The following is a 26,316-nucleotide window of genomic DNA, read 5'->3' on the forward strand; positions in this document are numbered from 1 at the left end:
TGGCAGGTCAACTTTCATCAGGCCTTCTGTCACTGAAGGTGTGGTCATTTAAATATTCTGAAGAAACACTTATTCTGTATTTAAGTTTTCTTTCCCTGCAGGTCATGCCTCTATTTCACCAACCCTAGAGTTACTGACTTTGTGTAACACAGGGTGGTCCAGACAAAACTGTCTCCAACCAAGCAACTCATTCCTCAGTGAGAGAAATGACAGTTGGCCAGCCAGGGCCATGATCACATTTCCCAACCACGAGAAGCAGCTGGTCATATCGAACAATGAAACTGTGTTCTGAAAACAGATCTAGCAGTACCCAGGAGACTGCACCTGTGAGGCTGGGACACTTTACTATATAAAATGATATGTGATCTCACACAGTGACTGAAATCCAGTGTCAATTATCCCTCAGCCAATATCAGAGGTTCAGAAACCACAGGTTGGGGTGGGAGGTGGAGGGTGGCAGCTCTCACTATTACTTTGCTATCTGAAAACATTCACTTTCCATCCCCCAAATCATTCATGTTCTGTGAACGTCATTGTCCAAGGGTGTGAGGTATTTTCGCCAGGGAACCCAATGAGGGTTCCACCTGGCCATTTGGGACTCCTCCCCCGACTAGGGCAATGGCAAAAGCCGGTGTTCCTGTGCTAGCTGTGCTCTGATTATAAAGGGGAAATAGGGGTTGTTACTCCCCGATAGGGTTTGGGAGGGGCAGAGGTGGTTGCCTCCTTGCACCACCACACCCAGTGGCACAAATTAACAGTGAAAGATCACAATCCATATTAACGTTCTAATTTTCCTCCCCCATGACTGTCGTGTACATCGGGGTTTGTGGTAGCTAAGTCTACCAATTTGTTCAAAGTTTCAGGACAGTAAGAAACAACCCTTGGCTAATAAGAAATCCAGGAGGAACAGGTAGCACTTGGAAACTGTGAACTCGAGAAGGAATGTTTAAAGTGGTCTGAGATGTTATAACTGCATATCTGGATGTGACTTGGTGTTGCGTTTTATTTTTTAGGGCTGTTAATGTGCATTTGCAAAGAGCCAGACACGACAGTGACTAAGCACACATCCGGTATGCATTTGCAGCTGTGAGAACTGGAAAGGTGAAATCAAGTATCCATGGGGTCCCCAGAGCTTAGTTCTGTGCCCTCTTCTTTATCTACATGCTGTGCCTAAGTAACCTCCTCCAGTCTGATGGCTTTAAATAGCTCCTGTATGCTGAGGACTCCTAAACCTACATTTCCAGTTCCGGCCTCACTTGCAAATCTAAACTCCTGTCTATCTGTATCCACCTGTCTACTTGATTAACTACTTGGAGGTCTCACAAGTATCTCAAATAAACACATCCAAAGCAAAACTACTGATTTCTGGCTATCAACATCTCCTAACCTTTACTTGCTACAGTCTCCTTTTTTTTCCACCAATAAATGGCACCATAAGCCACCCAGTTGCTCAAAACAAAAATCTAGAGCTGCCCTGTCCAATATGGTAGCCACTAACCACACGTGACTATTTCAATTTAAGTCAACTTAAATAAAATAAAAACTTCAGGTGACTTCTCTGGTAGTCCAGTGGCTAAGATTCTGCATTCCCAATGCATGGGGCCCACGTTTGATTCCTGGTCAGGGAACTAGATCCCACATGCCACAGTTGAGAGTTTGCATGCCGAAAAAAAGAAAAAAAAGATCCTGTATGCTGCAACTAAGACCCAGCTCAGCCAAATAAAGAAATAAATATTAAAAAAGTAAAAATTTCAGATTTTCAGCTCTCCTAGTCACATTTCAAATGGTGAATGGCCACATGTAGCCAGCAGCTACCATATTGGACAGTCAGATACAGAGCACTTTCATCATCACAGAGAGTAATACAGGACAGTGCCTCTCTAGAGATGCTGCCATTGATGCCTCTTTCCTTTCCTCCCACATATAATCCACTAGCAAATTCTACGAATTTGACCTCCCAAAGCATTCCCTCTATCAATTCATTACTCTCCAACCCACTCCTACAACCCTGGTCTGTGGCCCCCTTCACTTGGACTGCTGAACTCACCTCTTAATTGCCCTAGTTCCAATCATTCCCACTGTAACCATTTCCCCTAGAGCAGACAGAATGATTGTTTTTTTAAAAGTGAACAGCAGATCATGTCTTGCCCCTCCTACAATCCTTCCAATGGCTTCCGTGGCAGAAACCATGGTTTTATCCTAATGTCCTTTCTCCCCTACCACTTTGATAATAGAATCTGTGAAGTTTACAAGCGGATATAGAAGCCCAAAATAAAGAATATATTTTCCAGAGCCCCTCTGTGCACTTAGATGTGGACACAGGACTGAGTTCTGACCAGGGAGAGACAAATAGGTTGTGTGTATGTCCTTTAAAAAGCAGCCTCTTCTTGCTGCTGTAACAGGAATGATGGCTGAAGCTGGAATAAACCACGAGGTGAACTTGGGAGGGAAGGCAATGGCACTGTGAAGAAACAAGATACAAGGTGTATGGGTCTCTGACACAGTGGAGCAACTCACCAGCTCTGGAACGCCTACCTACACTTTTACATGAGAGAGAAACAAATTTCATCTTGTTTAAGCTCTGATTATTTGAGGTATTGGAGAAGGAAATGGCAACCCCCTCCAGCATTCTTGCCTGGAGAATTCCATGGACGCAAGAGCCTGGTGGGCTACGGTCTGTAGGGTCGCAAAGAGTTGGACACAACTAACACACACACACACACACACACACACACAATTTGAGGTATTCTGTCATAGTGGGACCTAATTCTAACTAATACAGCTTCCCATCATACTTAGAATAAAATCCCAAATTCCTTACTGAAAGAAGTATGAAACATTTAACACCATCAGGTCCCACTCCAGCATTATCTGCCCCCTATTCCTCATCACACTCCAGGCACCCAGCATTTTCCTTTCTTTATAAAACTAGTATAGAGAGGTCACATAAACCCTTTTCCTCCTTACTTGACTTTTAAAAATGTCTTTGTTTTTGGCTGCTCTGACTCTTCCTCGCCACATGCAGGCTTTCTCCGGCTGTGGCAGCCGTGACTGCTCTCTAGCTGCAGCTCGCTGGCTTCTCGTTGCCCTGGCCTCTCCTGTTGCAAAGCACTGGCTCCAGGTGCACGACTCTAAAGCCTGGTCTCAGTAGTTCTGGCACAAGACCTTAGTTGTTCCTCAACTTGTGGGATCTTCCCAGACCAGGGATTGAACCTGCACCCCCTGCTGTAGCAGATATATTCCTTGGACTACCAGGGAAGTCCCTCTACTTTCTTTTTTGCTGCTCTCACACACCAAGCCTCCTCATGCTTTAGGGCCTTCACACTTGCTTTTCCTTCTGCCTGGGTTGCTCCATTTCTTAACTGACTTCTTTTTTGTTACTCAGGTCTTAGCTTAAATATCACTTGCATCAGAGATGGTTCCCTAACCAATCTAAAATACCCAACAAGTCACTCTCTTTTACAATACCTTGATTCTCTCCAACCATCAGAGGTGATGATTCTTTATCGTCTGCCTCCCCTACTAGAATGTAAGATTCATGAGGATAAGAATTGTGATTGGTTGGTTTAGTGCTGTACTCCCAATATCTACAACAGTGCTTTAACCTCGTAGACTACTCAGTGAGTGTTTGCCAAATGAACATTCAAATACTGTTTCACGGATAGGGTTGCGGTAAAATGTAGGGTTTCCAAAGTCAGACGTCCCAGATCAGAAATCAGTCGTGTGACCTATACCAAGTGGTACACTAAGACTGTCCGTAAAATGAGATTTCCTACATCAGAGTAGGATTTAAAAAAGAAAAAAAATCGTTGATAAAGCAACTGCTCTCCTCCCTTCCTTTGAGCGTTCCCTTCTTTTCTACCACCGCTTGGCCTCTGCATTTGGCCACTTCCTTTCGGCTTTGCGTTCCTGCAGGCAGTCTAGCTGAAACTAGTCCTTTGAAATTTAGCGGGAATTAACATCATGCGTCAGGAGGACCACAGCTGCGCAAGCGCGGGACACCACTCTTTCTCGCGCGCTATCTTTGCAGCTTCTACAGCCAGTCAGAGTTAGCGTTGGGGCCAGAGTTCCCAGGACTCACCAATCGTGTGTGGGAGGCGGGCCGCCCTGGAGGCAGTGGCGAGAGGGGGCGGGAACAAGGAGAGAGCACGCACGGTTCCTGGGGCCAGGGTCTCTGCAGGCCAATCCGAGAAGCCTGAGGTCTGAAGGCAGTGGGGCGTGGCGTTGGTGGCTCCCGCATCTCGAGGCCGTCCAAAGCCGAGCCAATCAGAGTGAGGAGGTGGAGGCGACTAGCCAATCAGCGTGCAGAACAGGCGAAGCAGGGTGGGGGGGGCGGTGCGGGTTGAGGAGTCTCGCACGGATGCCGCCGGCTTCCTAGGTTCTGTCAAGGGAGCCTGGCGTGCGTAGGCGGCCGAGGAGGCGGGAAGGCGGCTGTGGTTGAAGGGGCGATTGCTGACTTGCGGGGAGGAGGTCTGAGGGGTTGAGAAGCCATGGTGATGGCGGCGAAGAAGGGCCCAGGGCCGGGTGGCGGGGTCAAGGCGGAGGCGGAGGCGGCCTCGGAGGTGTGGTGTCGCCGGGTGCGGGAGCTGGGCGGCTGCAGCCAGGCCGGGAACCGCCACTGCTTCGAGTGCGCCCAGCGCGGGGTCACCTACGTGGATATCACCGTGGGCAGCTTCGTGTGCACCACCTGCTCCGGCCTCTTGTGAGTGGACCGGCGTGCGGGAAACAGTAGGGGGAGGACCGGGAAAGGAGAGGTGGAGAGTCGGCGTTGGGGACATCGGGACCCAGGGCGAAGGGCCAGAGCCGAGGTCAGGGGCGGCGGGGTGGCCTGAGACACGACGGATGTGCCGAGAGGGTCGTCTGCTGCAGAGGCGTCACGGGGAAGGGAAAGGATCAGGGGCGACAAGACATGATTAGAGTCGCGATGCAAAGGAAAGGAAAGCCTGAGAACTGCAGAAACTCCCTAAAGGAGAGCGAGGGATCCGAAAGTGGGGGGAATTGAAGGAAACTGGGGTGGGGTGGGAGGGTCACAGATTTAAAGGGCCAGAGAATGACAAACACCCCAAGGGAACTTCGTGTAGGTAGAGGGCCAACAGGAAAGACACAGGTTAACAGCAGAGTGATAATGTTAGGTAAAGGGCCATGTTCTAGTGTTCAGGAACAGATCCTAATCTTTCAGGATTTTGGAATGCTCCCCAGAGGGAAATTTCTTACAAATCTGAGATGAATGCTGATGGGTTGCCCTTTTTAGAGAAATTAACTTTTCCAGAGGTTTTGGGTTCTGGATGAGCCATCCTTAACTGTAATAATTTACACTTTCAAGCTCCTTGTTTCCACGGCTTACTCCTGGTAGTAGCATCTAGCAACTCTTCTAGATTGGGGCGGGGGGGGGGGGTGTCCCTTGTATAATCTGCAGTGCTACCCTTGGCACTGTATTTGGTCACACGAGCTAATTTAGAGCCACAGTTCTAGCCCAGATTGCTGGTTATATGGTAAAGTTCTTTTCCCCCTTAGGGAATTATTATTATTAGCTGCATGTCTAAAATTTGATACCAAGCCTATATGTCTATCTTTATAAGTTTAACAAGGGATTTATTTTGACTTTTTAAGTATTAATACATTGGTTTGGTTGGTTTTGATTTTAACTAGGAGTGCCTTCCTTGTTTCTTCTTTCACCTTTAGGAGCCAAGAAGGGAGCAGTATTGTTCTTGGGTGACAGATGGGAGAACAGAAGCAAAGAGAGGTTTAGTAACTTAGCCAATGCCAGATAGGGGTTGCTGTTTTCAGCATTTGTTGCTATTAGTTATGATCATGGCAGACCAGAAATGAGGATCCAGGTCCCCGCATGCAGTTTAGGATTATTTCTATTTGGTTTTTACCTCCTTTGCCAAACTTTTATGTTTTGATCAACTTTACTTGTATGTTGTGAGGATAGACTTGACTTTGGTGTAAGTAAAAGTTTTGTGGCTCTTCGGACAGTGGTTTAGAACACAAACTGGAGTTTGTCAAAAGTTGATATAGAGGCTCAAATGGAGTAGAAAATGGAGACCAAAGACTGGGACAAGTATTTTGAGGAGAATAGGAGCAAAGTTTAGGACTATTTATAGGGTAAAGTAGAAAGAGCATATTCCTGAAGATCCTGTTATGAAAAGGCAAATCCAATTACAGACTCAGTAGAGAAGTAAAAGGAAGCAGGGGGATAAAACTGATGGTATATCAGAGTCTAGGTCCCAGGAAGAAAATGTCAGGAACAGCGTCAGTTCATTGCCATGCTTAGCTACCATAGCATGAAACCTCAAACACTGAATAAAGGGCAAGTACTGACATCATTATTTTCTAGACCTTGGTTTAAAGTATCCCATAGACAACATTTCCCTTCTATAATGAATATCCCTCAACCAGGACAGATGGAGGGCCAAGGGATCTGGCTCACATTTACAACCTGGTTTCTTTTGCTGGAAAAGTTAACTCTTTAAATGTCATCGCACAATTTACAGAATGTTAACCACTTCCCCCTGTGGTCACTGTTGATCTCACTGGTGAAAAGTCAAACACCTGTGATCTGGACAGACACTGGGTGACAGTGACCTAAGGATTGTTTAATGTAACAGAGAGGCCTGTCTCTTGTCTGCAGCGTGTGTATGTCCAGCTAGGGGCTTAGCTCTGCAGGAACTGAAGTTCCTATAGGACCAATGGTGGGGTCTCCTAGCACACCCTGCCTTTTTTTTTAGTTTCAGAACAATTTAGAAAGGACATTTTTGCTTAGTATTTTGGTAAAGCATTATGAGAATCACTTGTAGTGATTCTCAAGGTGATAGACTTTAGGGAACACATTTTGGTGGCTGGGAAATGAGAAGTTGGGCCAATCCTTTGTTATCCGGAAGTGAGGGGAGAGTGAAAGGTCAAGAAGCTGGACCAATAAATGAAGCTCAACTCTGAAGGCATGTTGAGACTATAAAGAGAGAAATATCAAAAGAAACTCCACAGGAAAGCTGCAGTTGCCCTGGCTGCGACTGTCAGACTGGGTTCTGATGCTACTTCTCCTTTCCAGTTGGAGTTGTAATTAGCATAGAGTAGGGTAAAGCATCCAAGAAGGCAATGGCATCCCACTCCAATACTCTTGCCTGGAAAATCCCATGGGCGGAGGAGCCTGGTGGGCTGCAGTCCATGGGGTCGCTAAGAGTCTGATATGACTGAGCGACTTCACTTTCACTTTTCACTTTCATGCATTGGAGAAGGAAATGGCAACCCACTCTAGTGTTCTTGCCTGGAGAATCCCAGGGACAGGGGAGCCTGGTGGGCTGCCGTCTATGGGGTCGCACAGGGTCGGACACAACTGAAGTGACTTAGCAGCAGCAGCAACAGCAGGGCAAAGTGTGGAAAGCTTTAAAAGAGATCTTCACAAAGTATTACTTGTGTCCCTTGATGTCCCTTGGGAAGGGCTGGGAGCTGGCAGGTGGGCCACAGGTAGAATGTGAGGTGGGGTTTGCTGGCTGCAGTGTGAGGAGGGGGCACACAGCCCAGCAGATGCTGAAGAGGCGTCTCCATGGTGATCCACACACCAGTTAACATCTTAAATCCACATGGTTGATTGCCTACAGATTAGGATTTTGTGGTGGTAGGAAGTGAACTCGTAGTAGTAGGCCAGCAGCTTGCACATTCAGTCAGTAAGTCAGTCAGTCAACAAATATTTGTTGAATGTCTCTGAAGCCTCAGACACCAGTTTAGGCACTGGAGACATGGTAATGAACAAAACTGACAAAGTCCCATCTTCAGGTAGCCTGAATCCTAGTGGAGGCCGTGGCCCTAAATAAATCATCAAATATATAAATGCAGGTATTGATAAGCACTATGAAGTAAACTAAAGCTCAGCATGGGCTAGAGACTGATAGGAGCTCCTATTGAGGTATCATAATGAAAAGAGAAGAAAAATTCTTTCTTAAAATAAGAGGATATTGACATATACTTTAGTATAGGCAGAGAAAGGAGACAGCAGGATTGGCTTTCTTCTGAAAGCTAGTTTTCTGTTGAGTGTGTTACAAATATATCAACCACTTAGGGGGATGGAGTGTTCTGGGGGCAGTAAGCAGAACTGCCAGGGTTCCCATCTGGCCTGATTGACTGATATAACAAAGTTGACAGTTGCAGCCAAAGTTGAATCTCCCAAGATCTAAAGAAAAATTGAGATTCTAATGGTGGTGGGTAGGTATGACTATGCCTTCCTGTGTGCACGTGCGGGCTCATTCTTGCCGTCTTTTTAAATAAGACATTTTTTTTTCATCTCTAGCAGGAACCCACAGTGTTGGGTGTGGGGGCCTGAGAGAGAAGCTGCTAGCTTCTCCCGTTACTAAATTTACATACATGCTGCCACAATTGTAGGTCCCAAATGTGACCTAGTTTTATTCATTTGGTTTTCTTCCAATACCTAATTTCCTTAACCTGGATATAGATCTTTTAATCTCCCCAATCTGTTCATGCACTTGCCTGTTTAGTTATATTTCTAACTCTTATACTAGAAGATGAGTCTGCCATTTGAAGCTCAAGAGGGGTAAAAATTGCCCCTGAAAAGGATTTCTTTCCAGAGCAGGGCCTCAGTGTTCTCTCTTGTTCCGGCTTGGTTGGATGCCTCAGTGGATAAAAATGGATAAGCCACTTTTCTTGAAAAAGGAAATAGATGGCAAGGCCTGAGATCTCATTGGCATCTAGGCTAGGCACTGTCTTTGACACCCAGTTTTTTACCCAAGTACGTGACATGTTTCCTTGACCTGTCTGTTTGGGTCTATCCTTTAATCTATCATCCTTCAGGTCTCAGTAATGGACATTTGTGTCTTCTGCTTCTTTATATCTTTACTCTGACAATGAGATTAAGTCAGGATTTAGATGGACAGAGCTCTGGACTGGGTGTCAAGAGATGAGCTTGACAGCTCTTTGTGATAAGTTGCTACCCTCCTGGTGCCTTAGTTTCCCTGTCTGCCTCACTAGTAGCTGTTTCTAACTGAAACATTTTTATCTCCATGGAAGGAAAGGTATATTATGCTGTTCAGTAATTCAGTACTTTTCCATCTTTCGGGGTTGGAGAGGTGGATGTATGCCTGTATGCCCTGCCCTTACTTTAGTCCTGTCCTTCCATCCGCTTGTACCTCACCTGTCAAATTCACTTCCGCCAAGCAAGAGGGACAGAGTCTCTAAAATTACAGATTTAGGCACTTTATCTTACCTTGGCAAACTTGAAAAGCTCCTAAGAAAATAATAAATTACCAAAGGGATGAGAAGAAAGCGGGCGGATGTGAAAGGTCTGAGATTGAGCCTAAAGAGGAAAGTAGCTGCTAATATCAGATTCAATGTGTCTCTATATGAAGGCAGCTGCTTATTATTGTCCCTGAGGAAGAGCTTCAGGAAATTGGTCAAAGCATGGAAATTTCGATTAGGAAGAAATTCCCTAAAATTAGTGAAATTGACCCCAGAGCAGGATAGTAAGGAAGCCTTCCTAAATAGGGACTCTTCTTGGTAATGTTTGGGTCCAAAGTAAGAGCAAACCTGATTTAGCTGAACCTGGCTCAGAGGCAGAGAAATGGAATCCCAGGGGCAAAGAAACACAGTCTAGGGTAGATTCATTTGAACACAAATATTCAGAGGTAAGGAATGCCCAAGTTCAAATCTGGCACAAATGAAGGAACTTGGGTGCTGGGTGGAACTGTTTTTTTCCACTGTCGACCTGGCAGAACTTTCTTATTTGAGTAGCTGAGCAGGTTTTAGGCTTTTATGAAGCAAGATAGAAGCAAAATATGGGCCAGTTTGAGGGTGATGATCACAGAGAAACAAAAAGTTGTGGTATTTGCAGAAATAGTAGTATGCTTAACAGAAGCCAGAGGGAGAGAGAGGCAAAGAGAGAGAGGCTTGGACAGACTAGGATCTCTGCAAGTCACTTCACTTGCCAAGTAATTCTGAGTACTTCAGAGAGTGATTCAGAGTACTCCAAATGCCGTTTAGGGGCCCTGTGAAAAAGAAACTGAAGTAGAAAAAGGCTGAAGGCTTGAGCCCTAGTAATGTACTTGCTTTCAATTAGAAAAAGTTGCCCTGTTCTGGGCAAATACCTTTATCTATTTCCCCAGCTCCTCCTGGTTAGAAATAACAGAATATATTTGTTGTGATAACCAAAGAAAGGGCAGTGCCTCCTGCGAGCTCTCACTTCTTCTTTGGGGGAGAACCTGAGAGTTATGTTGGGGAGACCAGCTGCAAGTTGGAGAGTCAAGTGTGTGTAATTCCAGGCCAGTGCTTCCCATCTGGCCCCAGGGCATGGCCCTGATATGTACCAAGTTAACACGTAACACTCCTAGATCATTTGCTTTCAGCTCCTGAGGGGAGAGGGCTCTTGTTTCTAACTTGCTTCTCTCAGCCAGCAGTGACCTCTCTGTGATTCAGAGACAAATGCTCTGACTCTGGCTGTGTAACTAGGCCCTCTTCCTGGGCTTCGGAGTGTTACCTTGTAGACTCTCCCTGCCCCCAAACCGTGGCTCTGGTTATACATAATCCAGTCTACAGACATCAAGGTCAGAGCAGTGCTTTTTGTACTGTGCTATGGAAACATCCTGTTCCATCAGATTCGTTAGGCCCAAAGCACCTAAATCACTTCTTTTCTCTGCTTTGCCTGTATCCTGTCTCCACCCCCTAAAGCCTCTAGTCCAAGCTCAGCCATAGGAAGTTCTGTTCTAAGCATCTCCTCTAAATTGATGAGTGGGTCAAGTTCCTCACACCCCCACCCAAGGAAGCACACCTCCCTGTTTACGCTGTGCTAACAGTTCCTGGTTGTCCTTTCAGGAAATGTCAATGACCTTTTTTGTGATAGGTTTAGAATCTGTCTTTCTAGTGTAAACATAATCCATTTTACTTTTCCCATGACCATTTGTCTTCCTTCGCTGCTGCACCCTGGTGCCACATGCTCCCTGATCTGACTGCGTGTGCCTGCTGCCCTGGGAAGCACCCTCGTCCAGGCTCCCCTGGCCCCTTCTTGGAAACAAGTGCCTAGTGATCAAGGACCAAGTCCTGTAATTTTTGTGTCCCCCACAGTGCCTTCCACAATGCCTCGTCTTTTATTTAGCAGAGTAAATATTTGTTAGTGGGAGGTGGCAGGGCAGCCCAGGCTCAGGAACAGAGGGCTCTGTATACTCTGCTGAGACCTCAGAAAGGCCTGGCACTCCCGGGGCAAGGGCACAGTGGCTAAGGTGAGAAGGGGCAAAGGAAAGAGTATCAAAGCAGGATGTCTGGACTTCGGAACAAACAGAACCCAGCCACTGGTGAGAGAGGCTTAGGAGGAAAAACTGGAATCTCTTTGAACTGCAATCAGAAGACAGTCTTCAGGTCAAATCAAGTTTAAGAGCTATTGTTTGACACTGAGTTACAAAGCCTGGCTCTTGGTTTTCCCTGCTCTCATCTTTCCTAGGGGCATCTATCCTCTTTGATATTGCTTATCTTTTAAAGGATCATTTTGAGAACCATCCAAGTCTAGTGGCAGAATTGCTGAAAATGCCCCCAGTTGTAGCCTCCAGCGTCCTTCCTGTCCTTGGTTAGAATCCCATAAACGGTAACCTATCGTACTGAAGAGCAGCTTCCCTTCACCGTTTACCTCGTACTCTGTCATCTGTCTGCTCTCCCGCCGGGGCTGATTCACTTACGCTAATCCACACGCTGCCATTCTGCCCAGCTTCCCAGATCACCTTTGTTCAGTGTGTGCACCTGGAAGCTTGGACATGTGCTTTCTCCACCTTTCCTTAAGATTTCTATCTGGTAAATTCTGTTTACTTTCCTGAGGGCGTCAATCAAGACCCTATGCTAGAGTTACTTTTATTTTCACATCTTGCTTTGCCCATTTTTTCCAGGGAGTAAAAACCCAGAGGCCTCTCAGTTGGGACTGTCTTTCCCGCATGCACCCGTGGTCTTTCACTCCTGGCCCCAAGGTCCAGTTTATTTGTTTTGGTTCAGCTACTGGTGTTTTAATCTGTCGAGTGTGGTGGATTTAGAGCAAAACTGAAGGTAAGGAGAGGGGAACCTCTGAAACCATGCCTGGCTTAGCCCCACGCTCCCGTTAGAACACTCTGGAGGGGAGCTGAGTGGGAGGAAGGAAGCCGGCTTGGCTGTAGTCTCCACGGGGCATCTGTGGGCAGAGCTGGACTCCCAGGGAGTTAACAGAATGAAAACACAGGGCTGGCACAAAAGCATCCCTACAGGGTTCATGTTCCTGACTCCTGCCCGTCTCAAAGCTCACAGTTGAACCTGACTCTTGCTTCGTTTCAAGATCTAGAATTGAGAGGAAAGTCTGAAGTATTTCTCTTCCCAGAAATCACTTCCTAAAAGAGGGACCCCCTCCATCCCTCCACCACACAGCCTCCTGCATAGAGGAGAGGAGCAGCAGCCAGCCTAGAGACTCTTTGTCTCCAAATTTTATCTGTGTTGGTATTATCAGGAATATCAGGGACCTTCATTTTTGCCTTCCCTCCTGCTTGAAAGATTTGTGTCTCTGTGGATTCTGGGACCCTGAGCATGTGCTGTAGGCCTCAAACAATGATGAAGCAGGAAATGGGAAATGGTCACACACCTGAGTTCCCTGAAGAACCCCTCAGCTTGAACATTCAGCTGCCGGGGTCTGAGCCAAGCAGAGGCGGCTCTGGATGGACATGCTCTACCTTCTTCTTGGGAATGACTGGGGTTTCCTGTCTCTCAGGAGAAGCCTCCAAAACATTCTGGCCTCCCTTCTTTCCTTGAATTAAGAAGTAGCTTCAGTCAGAGAGTTTCATTTACGTGTGGTTTTATCCTGTCTCCCTCCCTTTCCTCCTATAAGAAGACCTGCAGTGCTAACGGCATTCTGCTTCTCTTTTGTTCTGCTTCTCCCTCACAGGAGAGGCCTGAACCCCCCTCACCGAGTCAAGTCCATCTCCATGACGACTTTCACTGAGCCTGAAGTACTGTTCCTGCAAGCCCGTGGAAACGAGGTGAGCCGCCGCTGCCGGAATGATTCCAGGATGTACTTGCCCTGTCTGTCAGTGGAGTTTTGTCTCAGATCACAGGAAAGCCCCTACAGTTTTCTGTTCAAGTTTCTCTTATTTTTTAGTGTGTAAGGTATCTTACCTTATGTACACGTGTACATTTACGGAATCTTAGTTATACAAACTGAGGTTTGTCTGGGCCCCTTGTTGGAAGAATCAGGGGAAGGAGCAGTCTCTGTTGGGGTGACCCTTGAGGAAGAGGAGCGTTCAGAGTTGACTGGGCGGCCCCTCTGAGCAGGAGCTCCTGGAGCCAGCTCTGCTGACTTAAGCCTCGGCAACTGGGTGTAAGCCCACGTCTTTACTTGAGAGTACGTTAAACCCCTTCTCCAGCTAAATCTGCTGGTGGGAAGATTCCAACCTTGGTGCCAGAAGTACTCCTTTGATGGGCTTACTTGGAGAGTGCAAACAAGAGCCTCTAGAGGTGTTCTGGAAGCCACAGCTCTGAAGATTGCTCCTGACCCCACCCCCATCCAAATTTAGTTTCCCTTAATTCTCATGACCTTGTACTTTCTTTCACAAGACGTGTCACAATGTGTCATTGTAAATGTATCTGTATTTATCTAAGACACTATTTCGCCATTAGATTATCAACTCTGCGAGGACAGAGATCATGTTTGTTTTGTAGTTGTACCCAGATCCTCATGTTGTGTCCATGCTCAATAAATGTTTATTGATGGATGAGTTGGAAATGGTATGATTCCCATTTCACACTTTCTGCCCCAACTCCTCTGTCCCTCGACTTCATCCCATTAGGTTTGCAGGAAGATCTGGCTGGGTCTTTTTGATGCTCGGACATCTTTAATACCAGATTCCAGGGATCCTCAGAAGGTGAAGGAATTTCTCCAGGAAAAATATGAAAAGAAGAGATGGTAAGGAGGAGGAAAGAGATTACTCTGGAGACACGTGTCCAACACACTTCATCTTATGGTCCATTTTCCAGAGCTGAACTGGGGCTTCTTTCAAAGGCTAGACAAGGGTTGAGTCTGTTCCACTCAGATTCAGTTCGGACTGAATTCTAACTTCTAAATAATAAAGGTACAAGAAAGGAAAATTTGCTCTTGGTCACTGACCCTGCAGCTTTGATATCCCCCTCCTTTGGGGAGACAGAAGACTGTGTGGAGGGGAGAGCCAGGCTCCCCAGCTATGGAGTGTGTGGCCTAGTTTTTATAGCTCCGATGATGTCACAGAGAGAGGTGGCTAAGAGCACATGGCCTCTAGATTTACTCATCTAACCCATGTTTTATAGGTGCCCTTTTTTCCTGTGGGGAAACAGCACCTCTGTTCTCTCTTGCCTTTTCTTCCCCCACATGCCCCTTCTTGTTCCATCTCTGGGGTGTGTGCATGGTTGGGGATAACTGTAGGGTGAAGAAGAGAATGCAGAGAGCACGGAGACTGATGTGGGTACAACAGCATTTTGTAGTCCCTCCAAGGAGTGTCCTTGGGACTAAAAAAGTTACATCCCAAGTAGAGACCACATCCACTGGAGTGGAAGGGGATTTTATCAGAAGTCCCAGGAGCCAGCAGGGTAAATCCTGAGTGCTTAGAAGATGAAGTGGCAGAGAAAGAAGAACCTGAAGACACGCCCAGGAAGTAAAAGGGGGGCCTTGAGTAGGAAGCTGGAAAATAGGATCACCTGTTGGTCAGCCTGATTGGAGGTTGTTATTACTTGAAACCAGATGGTTTGACGTGTCAGAAAGAGGAGGGAGAGGTGTGGGGAAGGCCGGCACAAGCCAAAGCAAAATGAACAACATCCCTGCGGGAAAAAAATGATCTGAGAGTAAAGGAGCAGTTCAAGTTAGGCAGAACTCTCCTGTGTTGGTCAGCGTCCTTTAGTTCAAAAAAGAGAATCAGTAGGGAAAATAAGAAGGGACTTTGCTGTAACCTGTTTTCTCAAGCACTTAAGCTGAGCAAGGTCCTAGGTTTCAAGGTTTCACCCCTCCTCTCTGCCTAACTATTGTTTCTCCAAGGTATGTCCCCCCAGACCAAGTCAAGGGGCCCACTTACACCAAAGGCAGCACCTCCACCCCCGTCCAGGGCTCCATCCCAGAAGGCAAGCCCCCCCGGACACTTCTGGGGGATCCTGTGCCGTCTCTCTCAGCTGCTGCCTCCAGCTCCAGCCAGGTAACACTCAGATCTGCCCTCGACATTATTATGGGATTTCGGAGACAGGGGTGTCAGTTTCCTAAATCAAATCCCCTAGACTTAGCAGATGATCATTGAGGAGGTGTGAATGGGTTCTCAGCCCTGCTGAGACCTAGGTCTTGCATTTCTCACCTTGGACTTGTGTATTTTGGAAGAAAGAACCCAACAGGAAGTGGTATTTAGGGAAGGCAGAGTATCAACTTCAAACCTGACCACTCCTCCAAAGAAAAACAGGGGCCAGGACACTGCTTCAAGCAGCTCCAGGGGCTTCTGCTGGGCACCGTCCCTGTGTATCTCAGGGTTGCCTTGACTCACATGCTCTAGAGTGTGTGGTTCTGGGAGCGGCTGTCCCGAGAGGACAAAGGAATCAGGTATGAGAAGGGCTGAGGCAACGCTTCTGCCCAGGAACCCTCTTGGTTGAGGGCAGTTTCTCCCTCTCCTCTCTCCACTTGCCTACCTGGGGCAGCCAGGGGAGCCATGCAGGGGCCTGGGTCATGACTGGGATTCCAAGTGCTCTATGTACTGCCTTCTCCTCCAAGCCTGTCAGTCAGCCTCGGACGGCCCAGCCCCGGAGCTCTCAACCTCCTCCCACCTCCTCGGTCAAGAAAGCCAGTACTGATCTGCTGGCTGACATCGGCGGAGACCCCTTTGCTGCTCCCCAGGTGGCACCAGCTTTTGCTGCATTCCCAGCCTTTGGGGGTAAGTGGGACTTGGGACGAGAACTTTGGTCCCCATCAGACACGGAATTTCACTTAGCTCCAGCTCTGCACAGAAGTGAACACGATGGTGATTCTGAAGAATCACAGCCTGGAGGGTGAGGGTCAGATGAGTACAGCCAGGATTACGGTAGGGAGTTTGACCAAAAGCATGACAGCGGGGGGCTCCTAGCCCTTCCTTTTAGATAACTGGAAAGAGCCTTTTCCTTACTTTCTGTTTACTAAAATGGGGCAAGGGAATTGTGACAGGTTCCACTTCCCCTGCCCTCTTCCCGAAGATCAGCAGTAGCCAACAGAGGGTGGAACAAAGTGGTTATCTAGTTTCCCTTTTTCTTTTTTAAAGCCCTTCCCCACAACATTTTTTTCACACGATTCCACCCAAACTAGACCCTGACAAAAATGTTAATGCCTCATGGAGTAAGGATAAAAAGCGGGGAGTAAACTTGGAGTCTCTGAGAGCCCCTTTCCCTCTGCATGGGTCTGGCTGTCTGCCCCAGGCTGTCTGCCCCAGGCTCCTGCCAACTCCCTCTGAAGAGGGCCCTGTGGGGAGGCAGCTGTCTCACTGAGTGGCTCTTGGCTGCTGTATGATACAGATTACATACATTTTCTACAAACATAACCTTCATATTCTCTCCACCTACAGGCCAAACGCCTTCCCATGGGGGCTTTGCCAACTTCGATGCCTTCGGTAGTGGCCCTGGCTCATCTGCATTTGGAAGCATTCCTCCAGCTGGCCAAGCCCCGTTCCAGGCCCAGCCGGTGCCCCCAGGTAAGTTCTGCCCCTCTGGCTTCCTTTCTTTCTGGCAACTGCGTTCCACTGTCCACACCCATACATCATCCTTCATTCGCATCCACACCAGCCCAGAGAACCCACACAAAGAGATGAAGCTCCAGGAAAGGATGAGAGGAGTCCGATGAGGTTGTTCTCAGGAAGGGGCTCTGTTCTTTTTTCCTTTTTCATGTAAGGAAAATGGCTAAAAGCACAGCAGGAGTTGTGCGGGCTGTGTGGTAGGAGGTTGCTCACTGGGAAGTAAGGGAGCCTGAGATTAGAAAACTTGAGAATGCGGACCTGAGAATGGACATGACCTTTCCCCTAGAGGGCCCCCAGAGCAAGGGCTGGAGCAGTGTCCAGGGCAGTCTCCAGAAGGCCTCACCCATCCGTCTTAGAGCAGAGGCCTGCCCACTCCGTGTTGTGTTGTTCTTGCTGTGCGAATGAAGGAGAGTCTAAAGGCTCTTCAAGCACTCGGTCCCTCCCAAAGCTCCCAGATGACCGTCTCCGGAGCTTTCGGGCTGCCCCCTCCCTTTGGACACCCTGCACACGGAGGGCAGTCGGGAGCACTGTGAGGACAGACGTCTGGGACCTGCCAGTGACTGACTCTCTCTCTCCTCCCCACCGACCTGCCCTTTCCATTCCCCACCCTCACCGCCAGCCAGTCGGGTGCTAACTGGAAGTCACAGCTTTGGTAAGTTACTCCTCCCCATCCCACAGTGACCCAAGGCACGAGACTCTGTCTCAGACCCTTGAGCTTTGAGGGAGGAACCCCTCAAATGTACCCTTTTTACAGGGGAGGCAGCTAGCAGTTTCCCTAGTCATTCAGTCCACAGAGAGGTAGAGTCCAGCCCACAGCACAGATTTCTGACTCTGCTCTGCCCACAGCCCCCGCCACCTCCCACCAACTGGTTGATTTTTTGTTTTGAATTTAATATTTTGCATAGAACAGAGGAGACATTTTGACAGAAGTTAAAATTCACAACAAAATTCTCACATCGTGAACTTAAAGTAACTGATGATGTAGCCTGAAAATCCGTAAAGCAAAAACTATTAGAATGAAAATCTGATAAACCAACAGACAGAGATTATAATAGGTTCTCTCACAAAATTAACTGATGGAGTAGATGGACAAGGGAAGAAAGAAGGAAGGTAACCATCTGAATAACACTTTAACAAGTCTGACCTAAGAAATACAAGTAGAACTTTATAACAAAAATAAAGAATATATAACCCTTTTATAATTTGACCATACATATTAAAAAAGTAAAAGAATATATATATATATAATTTGACCATACACTGGGAAACAAAATCTCCAGAAATTCTAACAAGGAGAAACTGCATAGGTCAGAGTATTATATATGGTAAAAGATGACCTAAACAAAGATGTCCTAAAAAGTGTCCCAAAACAATGTTTCCTGTCCTTAAAGGCATGAAGCAGATAGGGAGAAGATACATATTTACAACATGGAAACAAACAAAAAGCCAATAACCATAATGTGCCTTTTAAAATTTTCTGTTAATAAGGAAGAATAGAATGGCCAAGGGATAGAAGCAGGTAATACCCAGAAAAAAACATGAATATGTCCTCAACCTAACCAGAGAAAATACAACTATAAGAACTATATTCACACAGTTTTTAAAGATCAATAATTGCCAGTACTGTGTGGGAAAATAGGTATGCTACTTTTAAGAATATGAATTGGTACCAGAATATACAGTTGAGCAAGAGGAAAGTGTTCCCAGGCAGGGTACCTCACAGGAAACAGCCTATTACAAGCTGGTTATAAACGGGTCATTCAGAAATGCATTCCTAGCACAACTGGTTACTTCCCTAGCAGGCCAGAGGTTAAGCATCCACACTTCCCACTGCAGGAGCACAGGTTCGATCCCTGGTTAGGGAACTAAGATCCTGCGTACCGTGAGGTATGGCCAGAAAAAGAGGGCTTATTAAAGGGGCTCTTTTAAAAGAGAGAGGGAGAGAATAAAGGTGTCAGCCCTGGAGCCATCGCAGGCTGAACCTGGGATGGACTTTTGGTCCAGTGTCTGCTCATCTCAAGAAGCAGTCCCCGCCCGACCCCGAGCTTGCCAGCCCCAATGGTGCCCGGAGAGCACCCGGCTGTCATCTCCTCGAGGAAAGAAAGCTCTCCGTTTGCAGTCGAGGAAGCTGGCTCACCAGGCCGGTGCCTTGGCCCAAATCAAATGGCTGCTCAGGGGCGGATCCAAGTCACTTCTCGGCCCACCACGGTCACGAAGGGGTTTCTGTGAGGGTGACACGAAGAACCACTAAGGTTCGGGGAGACGTGGGCGTCTCTCCTGACGTGCCGGATTATATTTTTATGTTTCTGAGGAGGAGGAGAAGGGGAGGCTTCTAAAAGTGTGGTTTCCTCTGAAACTGCGAGGAGGCAAGTCTACACACCCAGCCGCGCGGGTAAGGTGCCCACAGGGAAGCGCGCAGGTATCACCCGAGCCCCGGCCGCTCTGCCCTCTAGCGGCCGTCGGGAGGCACGCAGCTCCCGCTCCCGCCGCGAGGACGGACGGACAGGTCCTCATTGCGAGGAGCACCCCAGCCCCAGGGCCCAGAGTGGCGCTGAAGGGTCGGGCCCCAGGGAGGACAGGGAGCCGCGTCCGCTCGGGAGATCCACGCACCTCGAGTCCGTCGGGCAAAGGAAGGGCCTGGAGTCTGAGAAGCCGAAGGGCCACCACCGCCCGGCTGGTTTTGCAGTCGTCCTCACTTAAGACCAGTGAGCGTTACAACCCAGCGCGTGTCCCTCGGGAAGGCCCGCGGTGGGCAGGGAGAGGACTGAGGAGAGCCCCCCCTCAGGAAGCAGCCCGTCCCGGATCCTCGCGGCAGGCAGGCCGGCAGGCCTGGGCGCCTGACATCCCCGCTGGATTCTCCACTCGTCCAGGTTAGGCCGTCCCATCAGGTGTGCCCAGCACCAGGAAGGTGGCCTTAACAGGGGGATCTGGACAAACGCGGCAGCCTCACGCTTTGGAAAAGGAAGCGCAGGGAGGTCCACAGAACAGGTCTGAGGCGCTCAGAGCCCCAAACTTCACTGACAAGAAACCAGGGCTAAGGTTTGAGGGGGCCAGAGCGCAACCACATGGATTTGAGAACCTCCCTGGCCCTGCTGTTTCCTTCCTAGCCCTGAATGTTAACTTTTCCTTTCCCTTTTTTGTGGGGGGGTGCTGCTGCTATGCCGGGTCTTCCGTCGGGGTCGGGTGGGGAGGCGCGAGGCTTTTTGTAGTGGTACGGCGTGTGGGCCTCACGTGTTGATGTCTCCACGTTGTTGACGTCTTCACGTCGTTGCGGCCTGGGGGGCGTAGGTAATAGACGTCTTCACGCTCTTGTGGCACGTGCTGGCTTACGTGGTTGACGTTTTCACGTTGTGGTGCCTGCGGGGCGTTGTAGTCTGGGGATCCTATCTGCATTACCTGCATTGGGAGACGAGAGTCTTAACCTCCGGTCACCAGGAAACTCACTCCTGTCCCTGTTTTTCCTCTTGTGTCTAAGGAAGTATCTTCCCTTGTGATCTCGCCCCCTCCCCGCCTTCTGCAAGGTTTTGTCCCATGAACTTTCCTATCTGAATTCCACCTCCACTTTCCACCTCTGCGGGCACGTTCCTTTTTTTCCCACAAATACATTTCAGGTTTCCCATCCTACAGAATATTCCTCCAGCCTGACCCATGCTGGTCTCTTGTCTCATCTCTCCACAGCCCTGCCTCTGGGTAAAGGAGGGAGCCGCCTTCACTGACTCATTTTTATTGTCCTGTTTTCTTTCCTTTTTTACTACACATTTTATGACATAGTATACATACTGTTCTACACTTTGATTTTTCTTTAGTTAAACAGTACTGTTAGATTTTTTTTCATCAGTACGTTAAGAGCTTCCTCATTCTTTTTTATAGCTGCACTGCTGTCCAATTTATGTCTATACCATAATTTATTCAGTCTTCTGTTAGTGAATATTTAGGATAATTCAGTCTTTTGCTTTTAAACAGCACTGCAGTTAATAACTTTGGGGGGGGCATTGGTAAGTTATATCTGTAAGGAAATTTCCTGGCAATGGAATTGGTCTAGTGGGGACCCAGTTGATACAGAAGTAAAATATATCACTACAAACGTGTCAGGTGCTGGGAAGCAAAAAGACAAGGTTCTAGGAGAGAAAAACCAGAGTCAAATATTGGGGTCAGGAAGGCCCAAAAAAGAGTTCACTGGCCCATGGGCAGTGCACCCCAGCTGTGGTCTGAGCTTGTGGCGTCAGGGAGGTCTCCCCAGAGGGGAGGACGCTGGCAAGGCTGGGAACCAATGCTCAGCTCCTCCAGTGGCATCTGCATGTTCTCTGAGTCTCCCAAGTGACCCTGAACCTTCCTGCCCCTCACAGTGCCTCCCCCACCCCCACCTGCCGCTACATATGATTTATCCAAAAATGGAAATGCTGCTTTAGGGAAAAGACAAACTTCTCCATCTCTTAAGGAAAAAATGGGAAGGGTAAGCCAAACTAGAGCAGGAGGGACAGTGACCTGGACAAGGAAGAACTGCTTGTCTTTCGGAGGTGGCAGTTTCCAGCACCAGGGAGACTAAGAAGGGCTGGGTATCATGTTGCCTAGAATCCTCAGTGGGAGACAGGCCCTCCAGAGCTGGGCGATCTGGGGAAGAACGAGCTGGCTCAGAGGACCCTGTTGGTGCCATTCATGCCATCCCTCCCCTGCCCCTCCACTGCACCCCACCTCCATCCCTCCTCTTGCCCCTTCCCTCCTGTCTCATGCCAGCACCCCCTGTTTTACTCCTGTTCCTGCCCAGGGAGCAGCCAGGGAACTCCATTTGGTGCCTCTCCTCTCGCACCTGCTAGTCAGCCCAACAGCCTCGCAGATGTGGGCAGCCTCCTGGGGCCGGGGGCATCAGCTGGAGGCATCCCCAGCAGGTAGGTCCAGACGTCGGGGAGCTCGCCCTCGGGCAGGAAAGCCAGCCAAGAAAGCCTGGCCTTGGTTATCCCACCCTGCTCAGCTCCTCCCGTCCGGCAGGATGGGGTCTGCACCTCCTGGTCCCTTGCCCAGCCCCCCTCCTCGGTGCTGGGTGATGTGCATGCTGACTTCTCTCTCCATGTCACAGCATCTTCGGGATGGCTGGCCAGGTCCCCACGATCTCGTCGGCCACCACTGGCGGAGGCGGCAGCCCAGGGCTTGCTTTTGGAGGTGAGTCTTTCGTGTAGAGACCCCAGGAGGGGATCTAAGGCCAAGAGGAAATTGAGGACTCTAGAGGGAGGGGGTGGGGAGAGATGCACACTGGGATTTAGAGGAATGCTCAGTTAGGATATTAACCAAACGAGAAAAAAATAACCAGCTCTTCCTCCCACCTCTACCCTATTCCACCCTGAGCAGCCTTCAACCCTTTCACTACACCTGCTGCTCATGCCCAGCTGCCTTCCACCAACCCTTTCCAGCCCAATGGCTTGGCCACAGGTAAGCCTCCCAGACTATCCCCTGACGCTAGCTCTCTCCAGAGTCACCAGCCCAGGTCAGACCGGTTTAACTTCCAAGCCACCTAGAGGGCAAAGACTGGAGACACCCAGGTCCTGGAATTCCAGAGTTAGAAAAAACAGCCTGCCTCTCCCCTGAGCCAGTTCCGAAGGGTTGACGTTGACTGGGAGTGATGGCGATGCTTTTTCCTCCAGCCCTGTTTCCCCCAGGGGTCCAGCCTCCTCCCTTCTGTGTCCCACCTGAAACCATGGCTCTGTTCCCTGCCCTCCTCAGCCGGAGTTTTCTCTCCAAAGTTACACTTGTGTGCCACTGCCGCCTCCTTTTTTTTTTTTTTCCTGGTTGTTCTCAGAAAACCTTGAAACCAGGGAGAGAATAATAACTCCCTACCAAGTTGATCCACGTGGCGGGCCCGACACTTAGGGCTCACCACCGTTATTTCATGTTTACAGCAGTCATGCCTAGGAGATAGGATTGGTCCCCATTTCAGAGATGAAAGTGACTTGCTGTGGTTTATGCAGTAAAAAGGTGGCCGAAAGAGGACCCCAGTTCCGTGTTGTACTTGCGCTCATAACTAGCCTGTCCTCTGACCCACAGGCCCCGAGAGGGCAGGTTTGGCAGGGTGCACGGAGGCTGAAGGGTTTTGTGCTCCTTCCAGGTCCTTCCACTAGGTACCTCTGGGTAGGGAAAAACTAGCTTCCATTTCCCTATCTTGGAGGGACTTAGGAAGGACTGTTCTCTGGCCGACCTTCCAGAACCCTCGCCTGTCTCACGTCCTTCCCTCCACAGGGCCAGGCTTTGGGATGGGCGGTGCTGGGCCAGGCTTCCCCCAGACAGTGCCACCCACCGGGGCGTTCGCTAGCCCCTTCCCACCACCGCTCTTCCCCACACAGACCTCGATGACTCAGCAGCAGAATGGTAAGGGGTTCAGACCAAGCCCTCCTTTCTTAACCATTCCCACCCTCAGGGTCTGTGAGCGTGTGAATGTCAGGAATACATATTAGGGAGCCAGACCTCTCAGCTAGTTCCCTTTGGACCAGCAGGGGGAGCCCAGGGAAGCAGCAGACCTGCTTGTGTCCTCTGATTGTTCCACATGTTTATTCCCCACTTTGGAGAAGAGCCCGCTGGGCCCCTGCCTTGGGTTGTAGCTGGGCCTGCCCAGCAGGGAGACAGGCGAGCTGGGCAGCACCCACCTGAGCGGCAGGGCTCCCGTCAGCTGAATTTTTGCTCTTGCCTCCCAGGCTCTTCCTTTGGAGACTTGGGATCCGCCAAGCTGGGGCAGAGGCCACTGAGTCAGCCAGCCGGCATCTCCACCAACCCCTTCATGGTGAGCGCGCCAGGGCAGGGTCCGGGCCTTGTAAGGACGCGTGGCCTTTAACTCTGGGGGCTGGGGACGGAATCCTTCCAGGAGAAGAGGGTGATGTGGGGCAGGACGCATGCCCGTTCCTCGTGAGACTCTGCTTGGCCCAGCCAGGGATCCTCGGCCCTGACTTCATCCACCCTCCCCATGCCCTCTATGGGCCTCCTAGCTCCCTCATTTGCCCTCTTCCCTCCACACAGTCATTTTGAAGGAGAAAGGAGTCCTGAGCCACACGTCCTCTGTGGCCTCCAGCTCATCCTCCGTAATTTAACAATTTGCGGTTGTTCTTTCTTTCCAGACTGGATCCTCATCAAGCCCATTTGCCGCCAAACCTTCGACCACCAACCCATTCTTGTAGCACTGTGTCCTAGGGGGGCCTGCTCTCTGGGGCCCCTCTACTCCCTGGAGTTCTGACGACCACTTGCCTGTGGCATTTCTGCGGATCTGAGACCAGATGGGTCTTGTTTTGCAGGGTAGGGGGCTGAGGGTGGCGGAGCCGCTAATGCTTTGCTTGGGGCTTGCAGATAAAAGGACAGCTTCCCAGGTCAGCCGCCCCCCAGGTCTCCTTCCCTTTTTCCTCCAGCCCCCACCCAGGCAGCGGTGGGGGGCCCCAGAGGCAAGATGACAGAGCCAGGCCTAGAGGAGCCGTGGTGTTTTATTTTTCAAATTATTAACAGTGATGACAGTAGTCTTCCTCTCTTGCCCTTAGCGCTCCCTTCACTCTGAACCCTGTCAGGGGAGGAAGCCATGGGCATAGGCTGACTGGCGCTCCCCTGTGGGAACAACTCCCCAGTGCCCAGCTTGCTGATGCTGTTCTCCTCGTGCTCGGAGGCACTGTGGGGAAAGCAGGGCAAAGGTGGGGGTGAGGCGCAGAATGGTGATCAGACAGGCCGAGGAGGCCCTGGGGGACCGGTGTGCCCTGGCTCGGGCCAGCACCCCTTTCTCCATGTTCTCGCTTCCCCAGCTTCCTGCCACGTCCTGGGCACTTAGGATGAATCATTTCACCTACAGACTTACACATGCCCAACTGCCGTCAAGCACTTTAGTTAGCTGTGGTGTCATGTTTGGATACCAGTGTTTTATATTTATACATAGAGAATTTTCTAATATAGCTAATTATATATCTGTCTATATATATGCACACACACGTATCCACACACAGCCATTCTCCCCTCCCAGACAGCTCTTCCACACGGGAATGGGATGAACCCCTATCCGGGCCTCGACTGCAACTCGGGAGCTCCAGGGGCTGGGGGAGGGAGCCACATGTCCCGACCACCCCAGGGCCTGAGCTTTTTCAGGAAAAGGCTTTGTGCAATTGGCTGGGTGGTTTTTTTTTTTTTCCTTTTTTTTCCCCACGTGCCTCCCCCCTTCCCTACCCCCCAAATCTCTGCACCAAAGCTATTGCGGGCAATGTTGGGAAAGAACTGCATTTAAAAAATATATATATATGGCTCTCGTGGTCTTGCTTTGGGCCGGCCTCAGGGTCCACGTGTCAGTCAACGTGACTGCCTGGGTTGCTGACGATGCTGTTGTTGGCCAAGGACACAGCCAGCCCCTGCCTGAACTGCAGTCCAGTTTTGGCAATGGAGGGAGCTGGAGGGGGTGGGGGGGTCATCAAAATCCAGCACTCCTGGGTCAGGGGCATCCTCAGACCCTACCCAGACCCTCGCCACCTGAGGATGTTTTGTCAATACTCACGTGTCTGGGGGCTGTTTGTGTGGTAACAAAACATGGCTTGGGTTAAACACCGCACCTGGTGAAGGAGAGGCCCAGGGCTGGGTGCAGCTCCCAACCCACTGCCCAGGAACCCTGACCCTTCAGCTGCCCTTTCTTGGGATTTCTCTGGGTCTTTCCACTCAGTGACCTTTAACAACCTGGCAGCAAGGAGAGGCGGGGACAGTGTTATCACTGGTTTACTTTGAAGACATTTTTGTAAATACCTTTAGCTGCTGCTCTTCGCCCAGCCGGGTTTGGCCTTCCTGCTTCCCCAGGGCCCAGTCTCCATCGTGGGTTGTGTCTTCCCCTTCTCTAGCCTCTACCCTCCTTCCATCTCCTGGTGGTGCTCCAAGAGTGGACCACCATCTTTTTGACCCCTGGGTACTCCATGGCAACCCACTGCAGTGTTCCTGCCTGGGAAATTCCATGGAAAGAAGCCTGGCAGGCTACAGTCCACGGGGTTGCAACGAGGTGGACATGACTAAGCAACTAAACAGCTCTCCCCTGTTACTCCTCTCTTTCCCATTCCCTGCGCAGAGCCTGCGAGGGGCGGGAAGCTGAAATCTGGGTGGGGGCAGTGGGGGAGCCTTCTCTTCCTGTTCCCCAGCTCCCCTCACTCCTTTCCCAAGCAAGAACACTGAGGTTGGAGGCGAGATTTAAAGGACCACGAGCCACAGTGCCTCTTACTGTTTCAGCCACACTTCTGCTGTTTCCCAGAGGGATCTCAACTGCTTGGTGCCTGGGCCCAGGACCTCCCTGCAGTCCCCGTCCACGCCTCCCGGCCACTCTGTCCGACATGGACCCCAGCCAGCTCACTTGCCAGGGCAGGATGACCAATCAGAGAAGTAACCCTGGGTCAGCATCCAACTCCAGGGGAGAAAAGTCAAGAGTTCCCCGGGCACAGGCCGGGCCCAGGACTGCAGAACAGCCCTAGCACTGCCTCCACTGGCGCTCTCTCTCCAAGGAGGCAGCCAGGATGGAAGAATCCCTGACGTGATAATGACTGGGCTGTGTTCTCCCTGCCCCATCCTCCCGGGTCTCCCTGCAGGCCCAGCCTGGTGGTTGCCAGAATGAACCCACAGTGTGGGG

At 49.8% G+C, this 26,316-nt stretch overlaps 1 protein-coding gene across 4 annotated transcripts; it reads left to right on the forward strand.

The window, feature by feature from the left end:
• Positions 1-4,424: 4,424 nt before the first annotated feature.
• Positions 4,425-24,924, forward strand: AGFG2 (ArfGAP with FG repeats 2). Of its 4 annotated transcripts, XM_068967850.1 has the most exons (13): positions 4,432-4,702; positions 12,893-12,986; positions 13,794-13,909; positions 15,008-15,161; positions 15,722-15,881; positions 16,542-16,667; positions 17,329-17,361; positions 21,475-21,595; positions 21,784-21,866; positions 22,053-22,133; positions 22,938-23,066; positions 23,390-23,475; positions 23,807-24,924. In XM_068967850.1, the coding sequence occupies exons 1-13, from the start codon at positions 4,491-4,493 to the stop codon at positions 23,864-23,866; spliced, it is 1,455 nt and encodes a 484-aa protein (XP_068823951.1). In that variant the 5' UTR covers positions 4,432-4,490; the 3' UTR covers positions 23,867-24,924. The 4 variants fall into 4 exon arrangements, with proteins under 4 accessions (XP_068823954.1, XP_068823951.1, XP_068823953.1 ...); XM_068967853.1 differs by lacking the exon at positions 22,938-23,066 and having other exon boundaries at positions 4,425-4,702; XM_068967852.1 differs by lacking the exon at positions 17,329-17,361 and having other exon boundaries at positions 22,050-22,133.
• The last annotated feature ends 1,392 nt before the right edge of the window (positions 24,925-26,316 follow it).

The sequence above is a fragment of the Capricornis sumatraensis genome, chromosome 3 (assembly GCF_032405125.1).
Source record: "Capricornis sumatraensis isolate serow.1 chromosome 3, serow.2, whole genome shotgun sequence".
NCBI classification, from domain to species: Eukaryota; Metazoa; Chordata; class Mammalia; order Artiodactyla; family Bovidae; genus Capricornis; species Capricornis sumatraensis.

Coding starts and splice junctions, on each gene's coding strand:
- AGFG2 (XM_068967850.1), top strand. CDS start 4,491: ATGGTGATGGCGGCGAAGAAGGGCCCAGGGCCGGGTGGCGGGGTCAAG. Junction 17,362..21,474: donor AACTGGAAGTCACAGCTTTG/GTAAGTTACTCC, acceptor GTTCCTGCCCAG/GGAGCAGCCAGGGAACTCCA. Junction 21,596..21,783: donor GCTGGAGGCATCCCCAGCAG/GTAGGTCCAGAC, acceptor TCCATGTCACAG/CATCTTCGGGATGGCTGGCC.